A 19,078-nucleotide genomic window follows, 5' to 3' on the forward strand; every position below is an offset into this window, starting at 1 on the left:
AAATCTATGTAGTGGAAGATTGATGAAGATTACTGTTTTTGGCCAAGACAGATTAAAAGCACCTAGAATTACACTTGTGACAGTTGAAAAAAAAAAAAAGAAAGAAACATCAGTTTACAAGGTATTGCATATTGGGCAATAAAGGTCAGTGACCCTCAGAGATGGAGAACAGTGAGAGAGTTTTTAGGCTACCTTGAGAGAGGTTCTAGGCTATGGCACAGGGATTTGGGACTGAAGCAGAGCCCAGTGGACCTACAGAGTAGAGAGATGGAGTTCAGAGTCCACAGAAGCTAATGCAATTCATGGGACAGAATCCCAGGAAGAAGTTCAACTGCATACAAAGAGAGAATACAGAGATCTATATTGAATGGTCCCACTCCATTCAGCAGAACAGTGATCAGAACATGAGCATGAACAAACTAACTGAGGGCAGAAAAGAACCATTAAAAAAAGATTCCAGAAAAGTGTCCAGTGCTCACACAGGGCCAAGAATAGTGCCTATTCTCACCAACCAGTACAAAAAAACTCTATTCACAATGCAACATGTACAGAACTCAGGAAGTTCTTAATTCAGTAGTGGAAAATAATTAATCCCAGACTGATCACTACTCTAGAACCTCCTAATAATTCATAAAAATAAGAACCAAAGTGATCAAATTTTTTAAAAGTAAGTTAATTGCATTCCAGAACAAAGTCCAAGGATATTTGCAAGAAAACAAAAATACCTCAGAAACCAAAAAGGTAAAATTCACAATGTCTGGCATCCAATCAAAAACTACAAGTAGGGCCGGCGCCGCAGCTCACTTGGCTAATCCTCTGCCTGTGGCGCCAGCACCCTGGATTCCAATCCCGGTTGCTCCTCTTCCAGTCCAGCTCTCTGCTGTGGACCGGGAAGGCAGTGGAGGATGGCCTAAGTGCTTAGGCCCTGCACCTGCATGGGAGACCAGGAGGAAGCACCTGGCTCCTGGCTTCAGATCGGCGCAGCGCGCCAGCCATAGCTGCCATATGGGGGTGAACCAACGGAAAAGGAAGACCTTTCTCTCTGTCTCTCTCTCTCACTGTCTAACTCTGCCTGCCAAAAAAAAAGAAAAAAAAAAAAAAAGAAAAAACTATAAGTAGCAAAAAAATTGTAAGTCTTATAGCTGATAAGACATGATATCCACAATAAAGAATTTTCAACAACATCAAAACAATTCAGAGATGGATAAATGACTTCAACAGATACTTATCCAAAGATGATACACACATAGCCAGTAAACACTTGGAAAGATGCTCAACATCACTAGTCATTAGAGAAATGCAAATCAAAACTACAGTGAGATGGTACCTCACACCCATTAGGATGGTTAGTATCGAAAAAAAAAAAAAGTGTTGGTGTAAGGCTGGAACCCTGTGCACTGCTGGTAGGAATGTGAAATGGTACAGCTGCTCTGGAAAATCGTGTGGCAGATCCTGAGAAGATTAAAAATAGAATTGCATATTAGACTCCAAAGAGTTGAAAGCAAAGTCTTGAAGAAGAGATGTTTGTACATGCATGAATGCCCCTAGCATTATTTTTCACACAATAGCTAAAATGTGGAAGCAACCCAAGTGTCCAACAATAGATGGATAAGCAAAATGGAATATTATTTGGCTTTAAAAAGGAAGAAAATTCTGGCATATGCTACAGTAAGGGATGAACCTTGTGTACATTACACTAAGTGAAATGAGGCAGTCACAAAAATTAAAACAATGTGTGCCTTCATTACCACGAGGGAGATAGGGGAGTCAGAACCACAGATGTAGGTGTTGGCCAGAGACTTGGGGAGTGGAAATGGGAGCTATTACTTAATGAGCTCAGAGTTTCAGTTTTACAAGATGGAAAGAGCTGTGGAGGTGAATGTTGTGATGGTTGTGCAACATTATTGATATACTGAATTTCACTGACCTAAACACTTAAAAATAGTTAATATGGTAATTTTTTTTTGACAGGCAGAGTTATACAGTGAGAGAGAGAGACAGAGAGAAAGGTCTTCGTTTTCTATTGGTTCACCCCCCAAATGGCCACTACAGCTGGCATGCTGCACAGATCTGAAGCCAGAAGCCAGGTGCTTCCTCCTGGTCTCCCATGCGGGTGAAGGGCCCAAGCACTTAGGCCATCCTCCACTGCCTTCCCGGTCCACAGCAGAGAGCTGGACTGGAAGAGGAGCAACCGGGACAGAATCCCATGCACCAACCAGGACTAGAACCTGGGGTGCCGGCACCACAGGTGGAGGATTAGCTTAGTGAGCTGCGGCGCCAGCCAGGTAAATTTTATATATAATTTTGCCACAAGGAAAACATGATTCATAATGGGAATAGTCAATCATTTGAAATTGACCAGAACTGACATAGATACTAAAGTTAGCAGAGAAGGATACTAAAATAGTTACAACTTTATTTCATATATTCAAAAAGCAGGAACATGGAAAATATATAATATAGTATTGAAGGCACAACACTGGAAAATATACAAGCCAAACATACAGGAAAAAAAAATTAAAAGAGCAGCAGTGAGCTGTGGGACAGTTCCAAGCATCTTTTAATATAAAGGAAACCTGCCTTTTTTGTAGGTCCAAGCAGCTCAATGAATCTCAAATACAGGAGACAGGAAGTTAACTAAAGACACATACATCATAATTAAAGTAGTCTAAATGTTGCTAATCCTAAATCTTAAAAGTTGGGACTGGCTGGAACTGCTGCTCATATGGGATCCCGGCATCACGAGTGACAAGAGCTTAACCCACTGAGCCACAGGCTGACCCCAGTTGTGACATTTTCTAATGAGGTCTTTGTTTTTTTTTTCCTGATTATAAAAATAAAACATGCTCAGTATCAAAAATACAAAGAAAAGCTGTATGTATTTATATTTTTCCTTTTTAATGTGGCAAAAACCGTATTTATATACAATCTCATAGACTACTTTCCAGTTATATTATGTGTTTTTCTAATGCCATTAAGTGTTCACAAATATTACAGAGTAGCTTTCAATGTATTGCCTCAGATAGAAAATAAATACATTATGGTATTTTATATCTTACCAGAAGTCCTAGAACTTTCTGTTGAATGGATGACTCAGTTGGGAACGACTGTAAAAAGAAAGAAAACTTTTCACGTAAAAAATCAAATGTAATAAATAAATGCTTAAATATAAGTAAATCAACGAATGTTGAACTGCAGGCTGAATTCCCGTCCTAACCTCTAGGACCCTCATGAAGAGTTCCAGCCCTTGGTTTTCAATAAAGTGTCTGCAGGTGGTTGGGGATTCATCTGTGAGGTTCCAGAGTGCACTCAAAGTAAACTTCAACGTAGTGTCCACTGAATTTTGATTGGTTTTCTGCTTCACTATTTGTAGAAGTTGCTGAAAGAAGGAAAACAATTAATTTTTTCATTATTGAATTATTTTATAATTTATGACTATTGATAACCTGAGTCTAAGAGACTCAATCTCATGGCTTAAAGCCATTTCCCATAAATGTTTATTTAGTGCAACAGCCCTGTGTTGGATTTTTCTTTCCATAAGAAAAAAAATACAGGATTTCTCATAAATTGATCTATATTGTTCTGATCATACCTACAATCTAATCACCTGTAAATAGCACTTAAAAGACAAAATGATTAAAGCTATGGAACAGTTATCTTAATCCTAAGATTAAAAAAAAATAACCGTTAGAGGGGCCGGCACTGTGGCACTATAGGTTAAGCTTCCACCTGTGGCGCCAGCATCCCATATGGGTGCCTTTTTGAGTCCTGGCTGCTCTACTTCCAGTCCAGCTCCCTGCTAACAGCCTGGGAAAAGCAGCAGAAGATGGCTCAAATGTTTGGGCCCCTGCCACCATGTCGGAGACCAGAAAGAAGCCCCTGGCTCCTGGCTTTGACCTGGCCCAGTCCTGGCCATTGCAGCCATCTGGGGAGTGAACCGGCTGATGGAAGATTTCTCTCTGTCTGTAATCCTGAATTGCAAATAAATAAATTGAAGAAGAAGAAGTTCCTACCTAGGCATTGTACCTGAACTCCTTCTCAAATCTTAAGTCTTTTTTTTTTTTAAGATTTATTTATTTATTTGAAATACAGAGTTACAGAGAAGCAGAGAGAGAGAGAGAGAGAGAGAAAATCTGCCATCCACTGGTTCACTTCCAATGGCTGCAATGGCTGAAGCTGGTCCTATCCAAAGCCAAGAGGCGCTGCAGATAGCGGCTTTACCTGCTACACCACAACGCCAGTCCCAGCCCATGCTTTCTTAACAAAAATTACAGAATTTTAAACTAGGCATGATCTGATTTTTATTTATTTAAATTAAATTTTCATTTACAAATTTTCTTTGAAAGGCAGAGAGACAAAGAAATCTTCCATCCACTAGTTTACTTGCCAGATGGCCACGATAGCAATAACTGTGCCAGGCTGAAGATAGGGACATCCCATGCAGTGTCTTAATTACTGCCCTAAACACCATCCCCAAAAGGATTTTTTATTTTTTAATATACAGTGTCAAGAGAAAGACAACACTGCTTGAAAACTATTAACAAATGAAGACCATCTAGTGTGTCACACACCGAGTAGATGGTAGACTCACCCTGACAATGAAGAGCTCAGCACCAAGCTGTGCAGTTTGTTCAGTAGAAAGCTGTAAGCAAACATAAGACAAAGTCAGCGTCCAAGAAGTCACAGTGTGAGTTCACAGTCATTCCCTGTCAGGCTCAAATCTCTGATCAACCTGGAATTGTGAAATACGGAATGCAGCTTGAATGGGCAGGCAAGCAGAGAGGCTAGCTAATCTTTCTGGCACATCAATGTGTAGGAAAATAGTAATGAGTAACAGCTGCCTACAGAACATGCGGCAAGACTTCAGGTACCTTGGCAGCCAAGATGGAAATGATAGCAACTGCCATCCTTTGCATGTTTTGGTCCTCATGGTTGCAGAGCCACTGCATGACAAGCTTGGCTGCTTCAAACCTGGGAACACACAGAGGGTTCATGAATTAATCCTGGAGGCCAGGCATGGTTGCAGAGCTCCAGCTTGGTACTGACACTACAACCTAGGTGAGATGGAAAGGGAAAATCCCTCTTAACTGATAGAGAATAACAATTATATTTCATGTTTTGGAGATGATGCCTTATTATTAATCCTGACAACATTCTGTAAAGAAGTAAGAATGTGATCAAAACTATAAGAATTTCAGAAATCCAATGAAAATTGTCTGGCACTTTATCTTCTAGAATTACTTTCTTTGTTTTTAAAGATATATTTATTTACTTGAAAGCCAGAGTGATGGAGTGGGGGAGGTGGGGTAGTAAGAAAGAGAGGGGAGAGAGAGATTGAGATCTCCCAACAACTGGCTCACTCCCCTTCCCCTAATTCCCTCAATAACCAAAGCTGGGTCAGGCCAAAGCCAGGAGCCAGGAATTCCATCCGTGCCCCCCATGTGGGTGAAGGAAGCCCAACCACTTAAGCCATCATCTGCAGCCTCCAAAAACACAAGAAACTGGATTAGAAGCACAGTAGACAGAACTCAAACTGGCATTCTGATATAGAATGTGGATATGATATGGGTGTCCCAAGCAAATATAAATTCTTCTTTTTTTTTTTTTTTTTTAGATTTATTTATTTGAAAGGGGTTAGGGGTAAAGAAAGAGATCTACCTCCGCTGGTTCACTCCCAAAATGGCTACGGCTGGACAAGGACTTGGACCATCTTCTGTTACTTTCCCAGGTGCATTAGAGGGAGCTGGATCAGAAGTGGAGCAGCCAGGAGTCGAACTGGTGCCCATATGGGATGCCGACATTGCAAGCCGCGACTTAACCCCTTATACCACAACACCAGCTCCATAAATATAAATTCTTATTCAAAGAGTTAGAGAAATGGGCCAGTGTGCTATCATGAATGTCATTTAATTAGAGAATTCAGGTTAGCAGTAAAATAGATAAAGTAGGGGCAAATGCTCTGTTGTAGCAAGTTGGGCCGCCACCTGCAGCGCTGGCATCCCATACTGGCACCAGTTTGAGTTCCAGCTGGTCTCTTCTATCCAGCTCCTTGCTAATTTGCCTGGGGAAGCAGCTGAAGATGGCCCTTTGGGCTGCTGCAGCCACATGAGAGATCTAGAAGAAACTCCTGGCTTCAATCTGGTCCAGTCTTGGCTGTTGTGGCATTTGGGGAGTGAATCAGCAGAGGGAAGACTTCTCTGTCTCTCTGATAACTCTCTGTTAACAATTAGAGAAATTAGGGACCAGCACTGTGGAACAGTGGGTTAAGCCACCACCTGCAAAGCCAGCATCCCATATGGCCACTGGTTCAAGTCCCAGCTGTTCCACTTCTATTCCAGCTCCCTACTAAAGTGCCTGGGAAAGCAGTGTAAGAGGGCCCAAGCACGTATGTGGGAGACCTGAATGAAGCTCTTGGCTCCTGGATCAGCTCTGGCTGTTGCAGCCATCTGGGAGAGTGAACCAGTAGATGGAAACTCGCTCTTGCTCACTCTCTTTCTCTTCCCTTCCCCCTCTTCTCTATAACTCTACCTTTGAAATAAATAAATTAATCTTTTTAAAAGTAGATTTAACAGTTTATATAGCATCCCACGATTCTACTCCATCCATTTTTCACCAAGGATATTCTAAGTGGTGAGAAATGACGCCACATGTTTCGCTCCATTTGAAGCTCCAGGGCTGCCACTTGCCTGTTAAATGGAACATCTTGAAGGATCCGGTCACTGCAAAGTGAAAGGAGGCAGTTCTTCTGTAACTGAAGATTCAAAGGAAGAAAAAAAAAATCTTAGATAAAATACCACTTTGTTGTTACCTTTCAACCATAGTCTACACAGAAAAGGCAGGCAACAGATAAAACACTAGTCACTTCTTACACCCTACATTCTACCCACTTCCTGTTGAAAGACTGACTCTGCTGGACTCACATTGGTTTACTTGCACGTTTATATGTCCTTTCCATTAGGTGAGAAACAGGATACGATAATTCCTGCTGATTGCCATTTCTGGTGGCCTACAGAGTAACCTTTTTGTGTTTTGGAGATGAAGAGAGTAAGAAAAACAAAGGTTGAAAGCTTTGCCTGGGGTGGGACCATTAAGAATTTATTCCCTTGGCAGGCGCCACGACTCACTACGCTAATCCTCCGCCTGTGGCTCCGGCACCCCAGGTTCTAGTCCCAGCTGGGGCACGGGATTCTGTCCCGGTTGCTCCTCTTCCAGTCCAGCTCTCTGATGTGGACCGGGAAGGCAGTGGAGGATGGCCCAAGTGCTTGGGCCCTGCACCCGCATGGGAGACCAGGAGGAAGCACCTGGCTTCTGGCTTAGGATTGGCGCAGCGCGCCTGCTATAGCGGCCATTTGTGGGGTGAACCAATGGAAAAAGGAAGACCTTTCTCTCTCTCTCTCTCTCACTGTCTAACTCTGCCTGTCAAAAATAATAATAATAATAATAATTTATTCTCCTGGGGCCAGCGCCAAGGCATAGCGGTAATGGCGCCATTTCAGTGCCAGCATCCCATACGGACACTGGTTTGAGTCCCAGCCGCTCCACTTCCAATCCAGCTCTCTGCTATGGCCTGGGATAGCAGTGGAAGATGGACCAGGTGCCTGGGCCCCTGTGCCCACGAGGGAGACCTGGAAGAAGCTCCTGGCTCCTGGCTTCGAATCAGCACAGCTGTGGCTGTTGTGGCCATTTGGGGAGTGAACCAGCAAATGGAAGACCTACCTACCTCTCTCTCTCTGTCTCTTTTTCTCTCTCTGGCTCTGCCTCTCTGTAACTCTGCATTTTAAATAAATAAATAAATCTTAAAAAAAAAAAATTTATCCCATCCTGCTTTGAAGATAGAATGACTCGGAGCCGGTGCTGTGGTGCAGTGGGTTAATGCCCTGGCCTGAAGCACCGACATCCCATATGGGTGCCAGTTCTAGTCCCGGCTGCTCCTCTTCCAATCCAGCTTTCTGCTATGGCCTGGGAAAGCAGTGGAAGATGGCCCAAGTCCTTGGGTACCTGCACCCGCGAGGGAGACCCAGAGGAAGCTCCTGGCTCCTGGCTTTGGATCGGCACAGCTCCGGCCGTTGCGGCCAATTGGGGAGTGAACCATTGGATAGAAGGCCTCTCTCTTTCTGCCTCTTCTCTCTTTGTATAACTCTGACTTTCAAATAAATAAATAAATCTTTAAAAAAAAAAAAAAAAAAAAAGAATGACTCTAACCTAGAGGATACAGGGGAGTGTACATAAAAATTATACATACATATGGGGTGCCATGTGATGTCTAAACACGTGTATGCAATATTTAATGTTCAAATCAGGGTGTGTATATATATATATATATATATACACATTGTAATAATATTTATTTATTTTTTGACAGGCAGAGTTAGACAGTGAGAGAGAGACAGAGAGAAAGGTCTTCCTTCTGTTGGTTCACTCCCCTAATGGCCGCTACAGCCGGCGCTGTGCCAATCTGAAGCCAGGAGCCAGGTGCTTCTTCCTGGTCTCCCATGTGGGTGCAGGGGCCCAAGCACTTGAGCTATCCTCCATTGCCCTCCTGGGCCACAGCAGAGAGCTGGACTGGAAGAGGAGCAACCGGGACTAGTACCCGGTGCCCCAACCGGGACTAGAACCTGGAGTGCCGTCACCACAGGTGGAGGATTAGCCAAGTGAGCCATGGCGCTGGTCAATAATATATATATATATTATTGTATTATATATACATAATACATAATACATAATAATATATATTATATATAATAATATATATAACATTATAAACTGTAGCCACCCAATTGTGCAGACACCAGAATATTTTTCTCCTGTCTTTTGGATGAAGTTTAGATCACTGAGTAAAATGGAAGTTAGTTATCAGCAGAGTCTAGGTACACCATCCTCACAGAAGAGTCACTCAGGTTAGTTCCATGAAACAAAATAAGAACTTTTAAGGTGTAGATTTCAAAAAAAATATATCATGTTAGGGCCAGGGTATAGTGAGTTAAGCCACCGTTTGCACATATCAGAGTGCTGGTTTGAGTCCTGGCTGCTCTGCTTCCAATGTAGCTCTCTGCTAATGTGCTTGGGAAAACATCAAAAAATGTTATAAGTACTTGGGCCCCTAGTGCCCACATGAGAGAAATAGAGTTCCTGCCTCCTGGCTTCAGCCTGGCTCATCCCTGGCTGTTGCAGCCATTTGGAGAGTAAACTAACAGATCTTTATTTCTCTGTCTTTCCCACTCTCTGTCACTCTTTCAAATAAATAAATCTTAAAAAAAAAAAAAAAAAGTCATTTTATATACTTATAATTTCAATTTGGAAAATGCCTTTATAAAAAGCTTTCTGTGTGGTTGGAAGATCTCTCTCTCTCTCTTTTAAAGATTTATGTATGTATTTGAAAAGTCAGAGTTACACAGAGAGAGGAGAGGCAGAGAGAGAGAGAGAGTCTTCTATCTGTTGATTCACTCCCCAGTTGGCCACAAAGGCCAGAGCTGTGTTGATCTGAAGCCAGGAGCCAGGAGCTTCTTCCGGGTCTCCCATGTGGGTGCAGGGACCTAAGGACTTGGGCCATCTTCTACTGCTCTCCCAAGCCATAGCAGGGAACTGGATCAGAAGAGGAGCAGCCGGGACTAGAACTGGCACCCATATGGGATGTCAGCGCTTCAGGCCAGGGCATTAACTCACTGAGCCACAGCCCTGGAAGATCTCTTATCAAAAGACCATAAGGGAGTAGAATCATAGAAGGCAAAACTCAGCTTAATGAGAGATATAAAGCTATTCAAGATGCAGAAAATCAGAAGATTAACATCCTATTTGTTTCATGAAAGATGTACAGAGATTTTATAACAGAAGGAAAGGCATGGAAAAGACAGGGTTGTATTAAATCCCTGATGGATGATATTGGACAAGTCAGATACAAGTATAATTCATTAACAGGGTTTCTCAAAGGAGCTGGTGCTATGGTGAAGCAGGTTAAACCTCTGCCTGTGACTGGCATCCCATATGAGTTCCGACTGCTCCACTTATTTTTTAAAACATTTTTTTAAAGATTTATTTTATTTATTTGAAAGAACTACAGAGAGGTAGAGAGAGAGAGAGAGAGAGAAATGTCTTCCATCTGCTGGTTCACTCCCCAAATGGCCACAACTGTAGCTGAGCCAATCCAAAGCCAGGAGCCAGGAGCCCTATCTGGGTCTCCCACGTGGGTGCAGGGGCCCAAGGATTCGGGCCATCCTCCACTGCTTTCCCAGGCCACAGCAGGGAGCTGGATTGGAAGTAGAACAGCCAGGACTTGAACTGGCACCCACATGGGATGCTGGCGCTGTAGGCCAGGGCCTTAACCCTGCACCACTTCTGATTTCTCTGCTAATGTGCCAGCAATGCAGCAGAAGATGGTCCAAGTGCTTGGGGCCCTACCTCCAACATGGGAGACTTGGAAGAAGCTCCTGGCTCCTGGCTCCTGTCTTTGGCCTGGCCCAGCCCTGGCCACTGGGGCCATTTGTGGAGTCAAGCAGCAAATGAAAGATCTCCTCTCTTTGTCTCGCCCTCTCTTACTGTAACTTTCAAACAAATCATTATTATTTTAAAAATAGGCTTTTGTGTGCCAGTGCTGTGGCCTAGAAGGTTAGGCCTCTGCCTGCAGTTCCATCATTCCATGTGGGCACTGGTTCTAGTCCCAGCTGCTCCACTTGCATTCCAGCTCCCTGCTAATGTGCCTGGAAAAAGCAGCTGAAGATGGCCCAGGCACTTGGGTCTCTGCACGCACATGGGAGACCCAGAAAAAGCTCCTGGCTCCCTGGCTTCTGCCTGGCCCACCCCCAGCTGTTGCAGCCTTTCAGGGAATGAACCAGTAGATAGAAGATATCTCTCTCTTTCCTTCTCTCTGTATCTCTGCCTTTCAAATAAATTAATCTACAAAAAAGAGGGGGGGCGGTTCTCAGCCAGTTTTGTAGTCACCACAGATAGTCAAAGTGATAAAACAGACCCTGCTGAAGCATCCATTTTCCTCCTCTAAAATCTGAACAGTTGACTGGCAGGTGGGTGACTCTATACTGACTTTCTCCCCAGATAAACAGAAGAATTTATAAGGGATCCATGGAATAAGAGTAGCAATAATGTTAATAATGTGGAAAGCCCATTCCTCCTCCTTTTCTGAAACAAAAAGTTTAATTATTCTTAGATACTGGAAAGGCAGAGAGAGAGAGAAATATTCCATCTGCTATTTCACTCCCCAAATGCCTACAACATCCACGGCTGGGCCAGGCTGAAGCCAGGAGTCCAGAACTCCATCTGGGTCTTCCTTGTGGGTAGCAGGGGTCCAAGCACTTGAGCCATCATCTGTTGTCTCCTAGGATGCATTCGCAGGAAGGTGGATTAGAAGTGCAGGAGCTGGGTCTCGAACCCCACTCCAGTATGGGATGTAGGTATCCCAAGTGGTAGCTTAACCTGCTACACTACATTTTGTGCTTCTGTGTCTGGATTTGCAGAGCTTAGCTCAAGCATACATAGTCTGAGTTCAATAAGGAGACACTAAGTTTAACTGAACTAACGGCTAAATTGGTAACAGAAGCTTCACTGGATCTGTGGTTTACTGGCCTCTGACATGCAGCACAGGCAGATACAGAAAAAATGAGGACATTTGTTATAATCCTCAAGTTCTGCTCAGCTAGCATTTTGATTTTGAGAACTAGAGCCTGAAGTATGCAAGTGTTGAATTTTTTATGCAGCCATTCACAGATCTAATGCTTTTCTCCTGTGGTGAAGTCTTACCCAGTTTTCATCATGTGACTCAAATGTCATCTTTCCTTTTAAGTCTTGTCTGGTACCTTCATCCATTTACCAATCCAGCCTACAGAATTAATCATTCTCCTCAAGTTGTGTGGCAGCTAGTTCAGTCAGCTGAAGAGAATTTATATAATAGCTCATAATAAATGCAACTTTCTGACAGTTGGTGAGTTCCCAGGGGCTATTTTTAATTCAGTAGTTTTAGTATTTTTATTAAATAATAAGTACAGGAAATATCTATATAGTGTATGTTAGCATAAGGCAGTATTTCTCAAACTTTAATGTGTATATAAATCACCTGTTTTATTTATTTGAAATGCAGACTGACAGAGAGGAAGAGAGAGAAAGAAAGAGATCTTCAATCTGCTGGTTCACTCCCCAAATGGCCACAACAGCCAAGGCTGGATCAAGCCAAAGCCAGGAGCCTGGAACAACTCATCCAGTTCTCCCACATAGGTGGTAGGGTCACAAGTACTTGGGCCATCTTCTGCCATTTTCCCAGGTGCACGTCAGGGAGCTGGATTGGAAGTGGAGCAGCTAGGATTCAAATCAGCATTCTGCTAGCATTGCAGGCAGTGGCTTAACCAGCCACAATGGTGGCCTCCCACGTATCTTTATAAAATGATTCAGTAGGTTTGGGGTAGGCCTGAGATTGTATGGTACTAGACAGTTTGCAGGGATCAGCACAGTTGGTTAACAAACACATTTTAGTAACAAGGACATAGGGAATACTAATACAGTGAATAACCTGTGTACCTGCCATGCATTTAAGAAAAAGAATATTTCACCAACAGTACCATCAGCAAACTTAGAGTGTCCTCCTGTATTCCCTCTCACTTCCCCTCAGAGGAACCACTGGCCTGAATTTTGTGTTTAACAGTCCCTCACTATTTTTTCCCTAGCACATAACTTATGTCCTAAATAATGTAATATATAGTAAATATATAACATTTACTAATAATATTTACTATAATATTCAATAATATTTACTATAATAAATGTATATAATTTACTAATATATAGTAAATATATGTGTGCTCTTCTGCAAGTTTTTATACCCATCTTAATTTTTGGAAAGATTTATTCATTTATTTGAAAGAGTTAAAGAGAGGGAGAGGGAGAGGGAGAGAGAGCGATATCTTCCATCCATAGGTTCACTCCCCAAATGGCCACAATAACTAGGGCTGGACCCAGCTGAGGCCAGGAGCCAGAAGCCAGGAGCTTCATCTGCATCTCCCATGAGGGTGCAGGGCCATATTCTGCTGCTTTTGCAGGTGCATTGGCAAGGAGCTGGATCACAAGCAGAATAGTCAGGACTCAAGCCAGCACCCACATAGGATGACGGCACTGCCTACGGCAGCTTAATCCACTGAACCACAGCACTGGTTCCTAAACCCAGTTTAGAATCAGGATTGATCTAGGTTGTAGTCTGGAATTGTAATTCACTCATCACTCACTGCTGATGGACAGTTGTGCTTCTAATTTGTTGTCATTACACATAGTACTATTGTGAATATTCGTTTTTAAAATATCTGACTTTATTGATATAATTTCCATGCTAAGTGGTCCACCTATCTAAAGTGAACAACTCAAGGGTTTTAATATGTGCAGAGTTACGCAGCCATCACCACAATCAATTTTAAAATATTTTGATCACCCTAAAAAGATACCTCTCTATCCATTACAGTCACTCCCCATCCGTACTTCCCAATCTTGTTTATTTGCGTCATCTCTCATTTTTATCTTAATTGTTTGTCAGTAAAATTTCAAAAGTTTTAATATGTTCAAGTAATCAATGCCTGGCATTGTTGATCTTCTCCAATCCAACGGCACATCTATCTTTTATTTCAAAAGTTTTTACTACCATCTTTATTATTTTCTTTCTTCTACTTTCTTTGGGCTTATTTTCTTGTTGCTCTGTACCACATGCAGATTTATTTATAGCTCCCTTTTACTAAGACTTTATCCCATAGGGAAGGGAGTCATAGCTCTTTTCTAGGGATCTGTCTTCCACCCACCCAACTTCCAGAGACCTTGAATTTAAACCAGAGTCTACATTTCACTGACTTGGTAACTGCCCTCAGTAAGGAAGCTGGCTTTCATGACCCAGCCACCAATCTGGGCTACCATCTTTACTTAGCTTTAGGTATTTTTTAGTAACTTGCCACCTCACTGCTCAATTTTGTAAGGCTTACAAAAATAATTCAAACACCATTTTTAATATTCTCCTGAGGACAGAACAGGTTGTATGGCTCACTGTATAGCTGGAAGAGGAAGACACATCCATGTTCATTTCTGTATGCTAGCTTATGACAGTGTCTAGCCCAGAGGGGATCCTCCATGCCTGTTTGCTAAATTTATTGTACACTCAAGATCTGGGTGGAAGAGGAGTCTCATGTGGCTTGCACTGTAAATCCAGTGTAGGGATTTAACTGCTTTTAGATGGGACCGTACTCTTTAATCATCCTACACTAAGACCACAAATTAACTACAGCCCCCAAGGGAATTTGCATTTCCAGCCCTTGTCTATTAAATTCAAATGTATGGAGGTAGAAGATGAGTAGGAGGACACACTTAAAGGACTACTTGAATGGGAATTTATATATGCTTACCTGCTGGTGATTGGGAAAATGCTCCATGGCCTTGAGCAGCAAATGGGTCACATCAGCCAGGAGTCGAACAGGCATTCCTACAGCAAGATCTTGCTTGGTTAAGTTAAATACACAGGCGCTTGCAGCCAGTTGCACTGGCAAGTTCATAGGGTGGTTTCTCATCCCAGTAACTACAAGCTGAAAGAAAAAAATGAATGCTATTAATTCACCTTATAAACATAAGCGCCCTTCACAGAACAATATTATTTTGTTGATTATCACAATTTCAAAGATACATATGTTTTTCTCACATGCAGTTCGTACGACATAGCAGTTACTCACAGATGGTTCCTGGCTGAGCTGGTATCCAGTTGGTCATATCTAGAGATTTTTCTCTAAAGCTAATGAATCATTTCTACACAGGTACTCATCTCTGTATTTTACTGAGTTTGAACAGTGCCTGCTGTATGGAAGGCAGTGAATAAATCCTCACCAACGTGTACAGAATAAACCAGTGGTGAACTTCACTCTGGGTTCTCAACCTTCATTTCCTTGAGAACATCCCTAAAGTCAGCATGCCTAAATTCCATTGACTTCCCCAAGGCCTAGACAAACATTTTGCACCTTTTCCTGTTTCCTCAAACCCTAAACAAATACTCCCCCTTTCTTCCTATCTGCTGAAGACTGCTTCTGCCTACACTAAGAGAACTGAAGCACCCAGGAAGAAACTTCAGATTTTAGCGATGACAGGATTCCCCTCAGCAGCGTGCGCGCCTGCCTGCCTATTACCACGATGGATCTTTTGGGCTCCTCTCTACAATTTAATCCCAACATTTATTTGCTAGATCATTCCTTTATTGTCTCCTCCTCTTGTCTTCAGCTGTTCTCTTCCCTCACTTCTACAGCTTGTTTTTATTCTGTATTGGATCATTCATGTCCGCAGAATCACATTCACATACAAAGAAAGCTATTTCTCCCATCTTGAAAAACAAAACAAAGCCCTCTTTTAATCCCACTTCTTCAGCCAATTACCACCTTTTTTCTTTGTCTCCCTTTGCAGCAAAACTCTTTGTAAGAATTGCCTGTATTTAATTTCTCTGTGAGTCATTCTCTGAATGAGTATTTCAGATCAGGGCTAGAGATCTAGTCCTTTGTTGCTCTGGTTTATAATAACTAAAAACAAACAAACAAAAAAAATGCATATACCAAGTATCCTCTGGTATGTGGGAGGGAGTGACAGGTGTTATAGATAATATCCTAGGGACCGAAATGGACCTGGTTCCTGTCCAAGCACCTCATTCTCAAAATTTTTAAGATATCCAGGAGGTCAAATCAGTTCTGGTTCTGCCACTGACTTACTCATCTCACAAACCTTCAGATTCACCATCTGTAAAATAGAAGACAGAACCTATCTCTTGCAATTGTGACCAAATATACTTAGACTCACCAGTTTTGAAAAATTAGATGTACATAAGAATACTCTTGGGAGTTTATAATGCAGATTCCTGTGCCCCATCTAGCCCTACTAAATCTGAATTTATTGGAGTGGGGTTCACAAATAGGCTTTTGAGGTAGCGGTTGGAGTCGCGGTTGGAGTCCCGGCTGCTCCTCCTCCGATCCAGCTCTCTGCTGATGCACCTGGGAAAGCAGCGGAAAATGGCTTGGGCCCCTAAACCCACGTGGGAGAGAGAGAAGCTCCTGGCTCCTGGCTCCTGGCTCCTGGCTTCGGATCAGCCATCTGGGGAGTGAACCAGTGGATGAAAGATCTTTCTGTCTCTCTCTCTTTCTCTCTCTGTAACTGCTTTCAAGTAAATAAATAAATCTTTTTTAAAAAATAACCTTTTTAAAATAAGCAATATCCAAGACTGCTAGTGGTCAAAGGGCCACATTTCCACAAACACCACCCTAAGGGATCAATAAGATGAAAAGTCTCCTTTCTTGTCCTTCTAAAGCTGTCTTGGTTAAAATATCTTAATTGGGGGATAACATGTATCAGTTAAAAAAATACAGATGGTTCATAAATGATGTGAAAAAATGCTTATGGAATTCCAGTATTGCATTTCTAAAAATATCCCACATGGGAAGCAATATAGAGTTAATATACAATAAAGTGCCCTGATTCCATCCCACACTTCCATTATCTACTACAGCAGGTGGCAAAATGTAGCAGTCACTGGTTTTAGGGAGTCAAATATGCACAGGAACACATCTGTACTGCTTAATGAGACTACTGTGAAACTCCAGTAATACTGTGCAACTGTTTTCTCTCTCGAGGATAATAACAAATCACAGATTATCAATCCTATTATAAATAAAAACCAAAGGCTAAATGCAAATACTCTTCACAAAATCATCACTTATCCAGGAAGATAATTACAAAAATTTCATAATAAGTTGCTTGTTCTTACCTTTAAAATTTCTGGCTTTGTCTTTTCCATCACATGAGTCAGGCTAAAAAGGTGAAAGAGAGCTTCCCGGACAAAGAACGCTCGTTCACTGTACCGCTTCAGGGCTTCTGCAATCTGAGTTTCATTGGCTTCTCCAGACACCTTGAAGGCAGCCAGAAGATTAGCTTTTAGAATTCTTTTCAATCCTTTTAACTCTATCTAATACAGTATAGAAGACGGCGTCCAGAACTGCTATTATAATGTGTGAAACAAATGGAAACTATTACTTTCAGCCCATCCAGAATAGTTCATCTAGAGGTGTATGTGTCCTAAAAAGATGTATTAGATGGCTCTTAACCTAGCACGAACCTATAGGTAAAATTCTTCTATATCATACCTAAAATAAATCTCAAGATAGTTAACATTATTTATAAGGCCTTACCACGTAATTAGGCTCCAACTTCCTTTTACGATAACCCTGTTCCTCCAGCTTCCAATGTTACGACTACAATGGCCTGTTTGGCTGATCTTTCAGTAAGCTGAGTTCTTTTCAGTGAAAAGACCATTACATGTAATATACTCTCTGAATGAAAGCGGCCTACTTTATACTCGTATTTCCTAATTCAAGTTAAACACTTCTTTAGAGAGGATTTCCCAAGCTCTGGCATTATGGCACACTGGGTTAACACACCACTTGCAACACCAGCATCCCACAAAAGCGCTGGTTCAAGTCCTGGATGCTCTACTTCCGATCCAGCTCCCTGCTCGTGTGCCTGGGAAAGCAGAGGAGGGTGGCCCAGCCCCACCCAATCCCAGTCATTACAGCAATTTTGGGAGTGAACCAGCAGGTGGAAAACCTTTCTCTCTGTCTCTCCCTATCTCTGTAACTCTGCCTTTCAAGTAAATAAGTAAGTAAAACAAAATTAAGTAAGGGTCCACATAGTGGTGAAGTGGTTAACACCAGCATCCCACATAGGCACTGGTTCATATCTCAACTGCTCCACTTCCAATCCAGCTCCTTGCTAATGACCTGGAAAAAGCAGCAGAAGATGGCCCAAGTACTTGGGGGCCCTTCACCCACACGGGAGACCCAGCTGAAGCTCCTGGCTCCTGGCTTTTTTCTTTGGCTTGGCCCAGCCCTGGATGCTGTGGCCATTTAGGGAGTGAACCAGTGGATGGAAGACCTGTCTCTCTTCTCTCTATAATTCTACCTTTCAAATAAATAAATAAATCTTAAAAAAAAAGAAAAAAAACAGAGAAGACTGGCCCAGGGACCTAGATCAGGTATGCCTGAAACATGTCATTCACAGCTGCCGTCATAATCCTCCCACTAGACTGACCTTTTCCATGCTGTACCCCAATAGCTAGAATTGTTCTTAGCTCAGAATACGTACTCAATAAGCATTCATCACATAAGCGTATTCATTAATCTTCCTGGATTTACCCATTAAGAGGTTCTGTTCAAAATTAAGTCTGTCCAGGAATTTCCCATTCACACAGATCAGTGTGCTTACCTTTACACTGTGGTTCTTGTCCTATTGTGTAACCAAATAGAATAGGAAGTAGCTCTTTATGAAAGCAACTCAACTAGGAAGTGAAAATGAAGTAACTAAAATAACCCCCAGTGGACTGATGGATGCAGGTATTGAGCACCAGTAACTCTAACATCACAGGAAAGAGAAACAACCAGGTATTATTTATATACCTCCTAATGTAAGAGCACAACACATGAAGGTCTTACAAAAGGGAGCAAACATTAGTCTGTTTAAGCCTCCAAATCCAGCTACTAATTTGCAGAAAATACAAAGAAATATGTGTCATGAGTGTACAATCAGCAAAATCCAAGCTGAGCAAAGCTCTACAGGTCAAAAGGACTGGATACTTCAACAGACAAATTTTACAAGAAAAGGGAAGGAACCGAGGAGGAACCTGTAAACTAAGATACTCGAAAGTCATGCCAAATTTTTTTAATGGGCAAGACTGGAGCAGGTCTTTTGCCTAAGAGTTGATGCTTGTTAACACTCACATCCCAGATTAGAGGCCTAGGTACAACTCCAGGCTCCAGACCTGGACTCCAGCTTCCTGCTAACGCAGACCCTAGGAAGAAGCAATGATGACTCAAGTAATTGAAGTAGTTGGGTTCCTGCCGTGTATGTGGGAGACCAGGATTGAGTCCCTGGCTGCTGGCTTTGCACCCCGCCAACCTCACTTCCACCCTTGGTGTTACAGACATTTCAGGAGTGAACAAGTGATGGCAGTCTCTTCCCCCCGACACACCCAAAACAAATTCCCACTTCTGATCCAGCTCCCTGCTAGTGTGCCTGGGAAAGCAGCAGA

The 19,078-nt window shown here is 42.3% G+C and overlaps 1 protein-coding gene and 1 long non-coding RNA gene across 2 annotated transcripts in view; one reads left to right on the forward strand and one right to left on the reverse strand.

Annotated features, from left to right (window-relative positions):
* Positions 1 to 19,078, forward strand: part of LOC149125709 (uncharacterized) — a 53,382-nt gene that overhangs the window by 29,471 nt on the left and 4,833 nt on the right. The window lies entirely within an intron of this gene.
* Positions 1 to 19,078, reverse strand: part of ZYG11B (zyg-11 family member B, cell cycle regulator) — an 80,427-nt gene that overhangs the window by 23,904 nt on the left and 37,445 nt on the right. Inside the window, exons 4-10 of the mRNA XM_008265236.5 lie at positions 16,763 to 16,903; positions 14,376 to 14,552; positions 6,687 to 6,751; positions 4,872 to 4,971; positions 4,592 to 4,642; positions 3,218 to 3,379; positions 3,060 to 3,107 (exon numbers count right to left, since the gene is read on the reverse strand). Coding sequence (XP_008263458.1) covers positions 3,060 to 3,107; positions 3,218 to 3,379; positions 4,592 to 4,642; positions 4,872 to 4,971; positions 6,687 to 6,751; positions 14,376 to 14,552; positions 16,763 to 16,903 — 744 coding nt within the window. The remainder of the gene's footprint in view (positions 1 to 3,059; positions 3,108 to 3,217; positions 3,380 to 4,591; positions 4,643 to 4,871; positions 4,972 to 6,686; positions 6,752 to 14,375; positions 14,553 to 16,762; positions 16,904 to 19,078) is intronic.

The sequence above is a fragment of the Oryctolagus cuniculus genome, chromosome 7 (genome assembly GCF_051225735.1).
Source record: "Oryctolagus cuniculus isolate XC-2025 breed Fujian yellow rabbit chromosome 7, ASM5122573v1, whole genome shotgun sequence".
In the NCBI taxonomy this organism is placed as follows: domain Eukaryota; kingdom Metazoa; phylum Chordata; class Mammalia; order Lagomorpha; family Leporidae; genus Oryctolagus; species Oryctolagus cuniculus.